Here is a 10,559-nt window from a genome sequence, read left to right on the forward strand (position 1 = left end):
TACGGGAAAAGTGGGATCCCCTGTCTTAAGCCTCTTATGGGTTTGAATTTATCATAAAGATGTCAGTTTAGTAAGACAAAGATAGAATAACGGAGACTCACCGAAAACAGAACTTAGAGCTTCTAGATCTTTTATCTGGAATCCCCAACCCACTATATTGAAGATTGTGGTAAATCAATTTTACTACCTTGCTTACCTCTTTTGGTGTTGCTCAAATTTTAATTTATCTTGAAATCTTCTGTCCTTTTTTAGTCAGTAAAAAATTTGGTGTCGGTGAGTTTCAAACTAAGATCACTCATATCATCATCCAATGACTTAATCACTATATAGTTACATCTGCTTTATCTTGAGATCTTGTAATGGAGATTTTGACAAACTTAATGAGACCGGATTGATGAACATTTTGAATCTTTGATACACGCCAAAGATCTGTTAATTCAAGCCCATGCAGTCACAATCGGGAGAAAGCCCATGATGATGCACATGATCTGGCCCAGTAGAGTAGTTAGTGCCCAAATATTTTTTGGCTGCCTGTTCTCTATAATCTTGTGATTTCTTACCGATTGCAAAAGATTGCTGTAGGTGCTAGTGGTAACATAATACCAATCAAGTTTCTGTTCCAAAGATTCAATGGGGACAATGTTATGATACCCACACCAGTCTCCGAGATTTGGCTGGCCCAATCCGCATGTTCCAAGGACTAAGATTATTACAAGAACATGTCCTTGAGTAAGGATAAAATGTTCATCCTTGAGTAACCAACCTAAGATGTCCTTGCAGTTGCAGTACAATAACAATATATGATATGCATGATACATTCCCAATGTTCATTCTTGAGCTCAAAGATGTCACACTCCCCTACAGTTTCTTAGATTCTCTTGTCCATTGCATATCCAAAACCTACCCCCGTGAAAGCTCATCAAGGAGGAGGATGGGCATATGAAAATCGAAGAAAATGTGATGGAAATTGATACGTGAAAATTACAAGGTACTTGACAAAATGCATGTAAAAGAAAATAGAAGAAGAGAATATTAGAATGACGAGTTGCTTGTCTCATCAACCTTCTCATAATGGAAATTACGTACTTGAAGTTTCAAAAAGTTTGATAGATGTCTTCTCTGGGATCTACAAACAACAAGACTACATACAAGAAATCGTTCACACATCTGATCTATCTTCATATCCTTTTTTTTTGGATCATCAAAATCAACATCTCCTTAACTCTTTCTACATCTCTCTCTTAAATTCTTTGTTTGTTTCTCACTCATGTACTATATGTGATGTCTGAGAGCTAAGACTAAAGCTGATATAAGAGACGTGTACAGGACTTGAAGTAAGAAAACAAGTAAACCCCAAATGAAGAAATGCATGCAAATGTTAAGTTTTGAAGAAATAGTTTCCAAAATCTTCTGGATTGAGACACTTTGTTGCTTAAAGCTGCATATTACTGATGAAGGATGGTTGGTGAGTGAGTGAATACATATATATTCCCTATTCCTCCAAGTACAATTATGCTTCTGCATAAATATATATTTGCAGATGTGCATGCCTATTCTCGATCAGTTCATCTTGTCCATCCATCAATGTCCGTCGTTTGGCCACCTACCTCGGCCAAAAATATTACTATTACTCAAATAATACTACCTCCGTTCTTTTTTAATAGGCCAGTTTTGTTTTTAGCGAAATTTAAGGAAATTAAGAGAACTAATCATTGAAAGTGGTCCTCATGACACTTGTAAATAAAAGAAGTGAAGTGAAATGGTCCCCATGACACTTGTTAGCAAAAGAAGTAAAGTGAAGTGGTTCACATGACACTTGTCATCAAAAGAAGTTAAGAGAAAAGTGATCCCAAAAAATTAAAATAACATTTGACTTTCCCAATTAGGAAACTGGCCTATTTTTTTGAAACTTTTATTTATAGAAACTGGTCTATTAAAAAAGAACGGAGGGAGTAATAGACAGTATTTTGCTTGTACATCTTCATTTGAGTATGATATGGGATTCTTGGTGCATGATTTGACTGCGGTCAGCAATCATTGACCAGGATTTTGACTAATTATTTGTGACATTTTAATGATTTCGGTTTAAATTCTGAATTTAACCATCTTCTGAATGGTTTCAACTTTCATCTGCCGGACAAAAAATGTTTTTTGAGGCCAAGTTTTGAACTGAAATATATAGTGAGATCACCAAGATCAAATGGGTGTGGAACCATCAGCCTTAGACACTCCAGTCCAGGCTTTAAGGACAGCTTAATTTGTTGTTAGTCCCAACTTCTGAGAGCCTATATTCGTGCTGCTGCTGGCTGCTGCTTCTCAGTCAGAGCGGGCCTCATGGTTTTTGTACTCCACGACATTCTGAAAACCAAGTCCTCCCGGCACCAAGCATCTTGGCAGCCAGATAGAGACAAATCTCCACGACATTTTGAAAGCCGATCACACGGCCGTAACTCACTGAGCACATCGTACTTTTGATGCACATGTGGGTCCAATATGAAAAACCATGAATATTTTCATTTTCCTAGATGATCAATAAATCTCTACGGTAAATACAACAATAACGCCCCGTATTAAACTATTGTCTTATACATATTATCAATTGATACTTGTAAGAGAATATTGTTGTGGGTCCGTCACGGAGCCCGTAAAAAACTAAAACTAATTATTCTTAGATAGTTCTAGTTCCGACGCGTGTCAATGTTGAACAATATCTTTGACCTGACGAAATCAAAAGCTAAACTGCTAAACTGAAAGTTTCCAACATTTCATAAAAACATACTGTAATATTAATAATAAATGGAGACCAATTAATTAAGACTCTGCTGATCTTCATGGTACCAAAAAGTACAACATAATCAACCTCGATTCAATCAGTGATGATGACTAAAATATTTTAATTCAATTGATGATGGTGACCATGAACAATCTCTGGTGTAATAGGAGTGTAAGAATTCAGAGTGAGTTCAAGTGATGATGAAGCAGTCCTGTTCAAGTTTATTCCTCCTCCATTCATGAGTTCTTGATGATGGTGGTGATGATGATCATGTAATGGTACTACTACTGAAGAATATGATCTGATGTAATAACCAGTGAGTGGGTTATGATTCATATAGCCATTTGATGTTTCCGAGTTTGATGATCAATAAAATAGTTTGGAATAATAGTTTGGTTCTCAACCACCGGAATGCCCATATCTTCATCACCGGCTTGCATGGGAAATAGAGGGAGTGTTTCAATCTCAGGGGTTGCCTCTTCTTCTTCGTTATGGTTATCAGGTTCCTCCTTGAAGAGTTGAATGGGTAATATTCTTGATGGTTTTTCGATGAAAGCAGGACTATATGTTGACAATGTTGATGAGGTAGTAGTATAGGAGGGATATTGATGAGGAGTATGATGAGTAGGTATCTCTTGATTATGGTAATTGTTAGTATTATGATTCTGATGAACACCAACCCAACCACCAATATTGTTACTTGTAGAGTTACCAATACTACTACTTCCACCAGCTGAAATTGAACACTCCTGAAACAAATACAGTAAATTTTAGTACTTACACCAACAAAAACAAACATGGAATGGTTTGCATGCGATGTACATCTATCTCTCTTAATGGTAATGGACTACACATTCTAAGAGTAGAAAAAAGAGACATACCCTGAATCTCCTTTCCATGAGGACAGATCCATAACTAGCAGTACTACTTCCGATTGGTCCAACACTGGTTAGCATACTATGTGAAGAAGAAGGGGACGTTGGAGAAGGAATACCTGAAAACACTATTCATCATAAAAATTAGTCCCCCCGCTAAACAAAATGTACCACCAACAATTAAGAAAAAACCCTTGCACTATAAGTGAAACGGACAATAATAATACATGGTTTATTTTTGTAGTTTGTTTAATTACATCACCTGGATTATGGATATTGCTGGTGGGATGATTGTTTTCAATGGCGTAATGATAATCATGAGGATGATGTAGATCAGTGTGTCTCCAACCACCATTACCACCACCTCTAGTACCACCACCATAGTTTAAACCAACACCAATAGTTCCACCAGCAGTACTTCCATTACTAAGACCTGAAGAAGTAGAAGATCTTTGTTGTTGCATGGCAGCCATGTCAAGAGTAAACCTTTTCTTTTGTCTTTCACGAGCTTTATGATTTTGAAACCAGTAAACACATTCTTGCCTTCGATCATGCCATACTGTCTTAACTTAGCCGATATCCTTTGAATTTGTTCAGCAGTTGGTGATCTAACTCCATTGTTATAGTAAAGATCTTTCAATATTCTAATCTGATCACTTGCGGGTGTCCACCTTGCAGTAGTGGTAGTACTACAAGTATTATTCTGTCTACACAAAAGACTACTGTTCTTACTATTACTACTACTGCTTCCACTACCACTATCTTCAATATTGATGTCCTGTACTTGCTGCTGCTGTTGTTGTTGGAGTTGGAGTTGGTGGTAGTTTTGCATTTGGTGCTGTGGGTCTTGCAGATGATGAAGAGGTTCCATATTTCTGAATGAAAGAAGAAGAACAGAACCAAAGAGAAGAATACAAGAGAAAACACTGCTCACTCTAATGGTACTGATGGATATGAGAGAAAGAAAAACAGATAGAGTGAAAGAATGAAACTTTGGGGTCTTGAGAGTTAAACATATAAAGAGTAGTGCAGAAGGGAGGCCAGGCACATGGGAGAGAGAGATGGATATTGAAGAAGAAGAAATCGTAGAGAAGATCAAAAGAAGTATCTGAGCGAGAAGGACTGAAGGTGACAGATTAGGGTTCATATAAGAAGGGTAGGGGACAAAAATGGATAAAAAGAAAAATTTATGAATTCAAAGCCTTCTCTACTTTACTTGAGTGAGTACTTGTATATGCATGGAGGATATTATCAAGTAATTTTGCTACTGAATGAATGAATGAATGAAGGGGAAAGAAAAGAAAAGGGGAGGCCAAAAAGTATATGATGCCTGTGTAAAGCATATGGTAAATATGTATGTTATTCTGAATTTTGGGATCATGCATCAAATTTCCAACCCAACCCCATATGTCAGTCAATGGGTCTCTAAGACAAGGAGGCAATAGGGTTTGTAAAGCTGTAACTTTTGAATGCAATGTCTATGCCTATCATACTTTTTTTCTGATGCGTTTTCAGATGTGTGCAGAAGCTATCTTGTGTTTATATGTTCATTTTAAATGTAGTATTTGAATAACTTTTAAAAATGATTGAAATTTTTTAGCAAAGTTATGGAATATTGAAGTACACAAATCATCTTTTGAATCACCTGTAATTTTGGACCATAGTATGATCAGTTTTCCCAACAAGGTTTCCAAAGGATTTACCCATCAAAATGTGATTTATAGTTAGCAGCACCTTGTGCTTTTATCATTTTCCTTTGCAAACATTCATGTGGAGATATGCCAAATTTTTGCTGACCCAAGGTAATAGCATTTTGATAAGATTTTCCATGTCATTTTCTCTTTCAAGTGCAGACATTAAACTTCACAAGTCTAACCACTTTAAGATTCGTATGAAAAATTGCATATTAACATCTGTATCACCGGGGTATTAGAATATCAAACTTTAAGTTAAGCAGCGCGCATGTCTATAGATATATGGTTTGAACAAGCAAAACGCGTCATATGTAATTTGTTCACGTTAAAAGAAAAAAACAAGACTGTAAAAAGAGTGAAAAAGGTAGAAGTGGCCCTGGAGTGTTTTCTTTATTTGGGGATTTCGTACTGCCGCTTTCTGCATCCCAAAACTGAGCTTCAAAGTCATGAATTTCATCATTTAAGACTTACTTGGTTTCTGAATCCTTCATGCGTTTAAGGATTTTAGGGTGTCTCCTATCTACCACATGTCTACAACGCTTAGTAATAATAATGGTCTTGTTGAAAAATTCCTTCATGGGAAATGACAAGATATAACAAGCCCTTGTTGAATATATACAACTCCTACAAGTTTTTCTTCATTGCATCTTCCTCGAGCTGAGTTGATAATAAAGGAAGTCTGAGACTGGATTTTCCTCTCTCCTCTCTCGTGATGCAACGCTCTGCCCTCTCTCCTCTCTCCTCACCAACCTTCACTTTAATTTTCCTCCTCTTCCCTCTAACGGCTAGTTCTGGCCGACGTCTTTCGGTCCTTTTCTCTCAACGTCACTTATAACGACTAGTTCTCACTGCCGGTAACCTGATACCCACCGATGTTCTCATCTTCTAAACTGTTTAATGGTCTCTACTTTTGATTTCAATACCCAATCATGAACACTACTCACAGAAATCACGACTGCACCTGCAATTACATTACTCCAATCACAGGATCACTCAAAACACACAAATTTCAAGACTCTCTCATCTCACTCAAATCATAAAATTCACCCATGTAACACAAATCACATTCTCAGGAAGAAATACTCAAATCCATAACATCTTACCTGGATTATCATGTTCTGCGAATGGAAACATCACCACAATCGTCCATTCAATTAAAAAATTCCCCTCCTCTGAGATTCTTTTTCTATCTGAGTTCTGTTCTCATCCTGAGCTTTCTCCCTGTTATGTTGTTGATTTGAATAATCTTTTCTACATTCTAACTGATGTATTTTCAAATGTGATTGTAGTTGTAGTGGTAAAACTGGGTCTTTTCAGACTTGTGAAGAAAACAATTTTTTTTAGATTTAATTTAAAAAGAAAAATAAATAAAATAATTCAATTATAGAGAAAATTACCAAGACTAGGATTCCACCATTGACCAAATAAATAGTAAACTCTAAATAGTTTTTATGCAATTCTATCTTTAAAATCAATTCTAATATTTGCCTCAAATATGTTTTTGAAGTAATAATTGTAATCAAAAAGTATAAAACATCAAAAGTTATTAAAACCCAGCATGCTTCATCAAATTAATTCACAACTAATCAACAAAAACTAATATTTGAATTTCAATTCCATGCAAATAATCAAATAATAATATTGCAAATAAATAGTAAAATTAGAATTATACCAATCAATGTGGAACAATGGCTTCCTCCGTCGCCTTGGCTAATGGGTTTAGCTCCTAATCCCAAAAACACACTCACAAGATGTATCCATGGATTAATAGGTGTTTTTATTGATGTAAATAGTGTAGAATTGAAGTTTGTAACGCTGTAATAGTGTTACAGTGTCACTGTTACAAAAGGGAAAGAGCTGAAAATTAAACGATACTTTTCTGTTGCTGTAAAACAACGACACTCGTTTCTGGTTTTAAGACTGTTGAAGAACGACTTCCTTAACAGGTCTGTTCTTCCTCTTCTTCTTCCTCCTCGAACAGCAGCAACAGCAGCACTGTAACTCTCTGTAATCGCTTCTCCTCGGCTCTCCTGGACTCTAAGCTCTCTCCTAAAGGTTTCTAAAACTTTCTATGACTTAAACCCAACTATTTATAGGCTTTGAATCACCTTGAAACTCGATCAAACTCGTTGAAAATCTCCATTATTCTCTAAGGGAAGTTTGAAGAATAATCCTCTTCTTGTTGCATTCCACCCTGTTTTTAGCTATTCTATCGTCTCAAATATCTTCTAGGACTTGGACTCAACTTATTTGAAGTATATCCCACGCAAGAAAATTCCATAAATCTCTCTGACCAATCCCAAACCCTAAACAGAGAAGTCGTATCCTGTTGGGACTTTGATCAATTATTCCGACTTATCCAGCCCAATTGGATGGGTCTAGACGATTGCATTAGGCCTGTTATGTCTTCTAGAGTCCGTAGGTACCAAATATGCCCATTGAATCTCCTCCTAAGTCGCTCAAATCTCTGCTCAAAAACTGTTGTCGCTGCTGCCTTTTTTCCCGCCAATTTCTGTTTTGAATTTTGAAGATGACCTCCCCCTATCCAGTTCCGGTGTCCCTTTAGTACATGCCCTGAAATGGGGTGCCCCTATCCAAATTAGGGGTGCCTTTAGCAATTCTTCTGGGATGTTTTACGCACTTTTTCAGGGTTCTTCCGGGGTATTTTCGGTACACTTCTAGGGCAATCCAAGGACCACATTTTTAGCCAATTTTTGCCGCAAAGCCTTATTTATCCAAAAACACCTACAAAGAGATTAAAAACCAAAATAAGTACAACAATGGGCACTAACAATATACACAATTGAGATAAATTAGACACATAAATGCGTCTATCACTAACCTACCACAAAATACCAAATAAAAACCTCAAACTAAGCATCTTAAGCAAAAGTGCTGACTCAATTCTAGACTATTTCTCTCAATTTCAACTGATAAGGTACCCAACTTTCTTTGTTGCTTTGAACATCTGCTAGCTTGAATTCTGGTATGTTTCTTACCTCTAATTTAGCTGCTTTGCCTGAAGGTAAGACTTTAACCCTAATCTCCTTTAGGCCTATAAACATGTATCTCTTCTACCCTAGTCATCTGATTTACATTTCGCTCATTTTCTTGTACTTATTTTCCTCAAGGTTTGCTAGTCCTGCTATTACTTCTAGCCATGATTATAATTTGAACCTTGTTATCTACCAGGCTTTGTCACTATGGGGAAACTACTCATACTATTACAATTCTACTTATATTTATTATTTGCACTGCACTTTGATCTCAAGCATTAAAAGTATTAACATGCATTTTGAATTAACCACAATTACACATATTCGAAGACCCATTCCTTCTTTGGTTCCCACTCTTGAAGCTTGGTCTCAAACAAAAAATGAAAATTATTGTCTATTTGCTACTACTAATTACACTATGTGCAGCACTTTGGAAACTACCTGAATAGATTCCTCCTCCAGTTGCACTAGCAGCATCCCTTATAGCTCGAGCTATTACATTTATGTACACCTGTGCTACAACCATTACATCAGCTCCTGGTGGAAAAATATCTTCAGCTGGCATTTCAGGGAGTTTGGGTTCTTCTTCTCGCATTGCACTGGCTTTTGCAGACCTGTATTTTTGCCCCACAACCCTAGAATCAACACCAGGATTCAAAGGCTCGTCTCTAGGAACTTTAAGTGGATATGTAACTTCGCCAATTCCAGTCTGGAGACTTCGACCACATCCTGATCCATCTTCCTAAGAGTGGGTGCAAGCATAAACAAATTGGGGAAGAATATCTTTCCAGGAGTAGGAGGACGAGTAGCATTAACTCGAATTTTCTCCTTGGTTTTGTCAGGGAGTGGGGCTGCAAAGAATCCCTGCTGAGTTCCACCACAGACTATTCTCTCATCATCCACCAGTACAATCCCATCCCTTACCACTCGTCGGCCCTGTGTGGGATGAACAACAAACAGAACCCACCCATCCTTTACACCCACAAGCTCCCCATTCTCAATTTGGACCTGATCAAGCCTCTGTAGTGGTCTCCCAACTCTGGTGGATGCATACACAACCATTCCCTCAGAACATCCTCTTCCACCTCCAATGCTTGCTCTTTCAACCCCAAAACCTGCTCTTTCATGCATTGCACCAGAAAAAGAGTGATTTGATTCTCATTATACCCAGAAAAACCTTCACATACAATTGCAATAGCAACCTACAAATTTCAATTGTCAAATCTCCAAGCATCCCCAAATTGATCACATACTTTAAATATCAAACCATACTCAACACCAATTTGAAGTACAGAAAAACTAACATGTTCCACGGATTCTCCGACTCGGGCTTTCTTATGTGGTTCACCTTGTACACGCTCTTGGGAATTCTGACCTTTTTCCATAACTTGAACTCTCAAAGAAAACTCTCTTACAGAAATCTCTTTAGACAGGGGGAATTTTCAGTAACAACTATATCTTCTCCAAGGAGAATGATTGAGAAACTGAAAAGTTTTACTCTCTCAGCTGTTTATTCGGGCAAAGAAGAGTAACAGTTTCTCAATCTCAACCGTCAAAATCTTCTGGGGACAGCCAGACTCACAGCATTAAATATTGGTCTTGCAACTTTATGTGTATATTCAAGCCTACTGACATCATTATTTGGCCTAGTACAAGAAATGAGACACCATTGGCTCATGAGAAGCGGCAATCAACAAAACCGACTCGGATACACCTCCCAGTCTGTCAGGGCTGACTCATTTTCTCAATCTGACCCAGATAACCTCTACCACTCAGATGCAAACACAGTCAGACCCCCAAAAGGCCAACTAAGGTCTGGTGGATTTCAATCTTTCTCCTTATAGGATCCCATAAAATACAAAGGGCCTATCGGGGAGCTGAAACCATATCAACAACCCAAGGTAAGGTCTTTCTGGTTTGGATTGTTATGATCAGGTCCCAGCTAAATGTACATCTAAAACTACTGGCAAGAGTCAACAACTCTTTCTCTATCCACCACAACTGCAAGTACAAGGACCACTTCAAAATCAACACATTTCTAGATGACAAAAACCAGAATCAACCCGTGCCAAAACTTCAAATTAAAGTTAGACACATCACTTTCAGCTTCTCTGAAGATTATGCACATAACATCTACCACCCCCAATGGGAAGGACAAGGTACAACTCTCAACACTTTAGATAACAATATAAAATTCTCTGTGTGCAGGTGCTTGAGCCAG

The 10,559-nt window shown here is 37.5% G+C and overlaps 1 protein-coding gene across 1 annotated transcript; it reads right to left on the reverse strand.

Moving 5' to 3' along the window:
- Positions 1 to 2,815: 2,815 nt before the first annotated feature.
- LOC113329795 (protein WUSCHEL-like) lies at positions 2,816 to 4,614 on the reverse strand. Its single transcript, XM_026576626.1, has 3 exons — positions 3,911 to 4,614; positions 3,655 to 3,767; positions 2,816 to 3,522 (listed from the first exon to the last, which is right to left on the reverse strand). Exons 1-3 carry the CDS (start codon positions 4,119 to 4,121, stop codon positions 3,106 to 3,108), a joined length of 741 nt encoding a protein of 246 aa, XP_026432411.1. The 5' UTR covers positions 4,122 to 4,614; the 3' UTR covers positions 2,816 to 3,105.
- Positions 4,615 to 10,559: the final 5,945 nt, after the last annotated feature.

Source organism: Papaver somniferum, chromosome 1 (assembly GCF_003573695.1).
Source record: "Papaver somniferum cultivar HN1 chromosome 1, ASM357369v1, whole genome shotgun sequence".
Classification (NCBI taxonomy): Eukaryota; Viridiplantae; Streptophyta; class Magnoliopsida; order Ranunculales; family Papaveraceae; genus Papaver; species Papaver somniferum.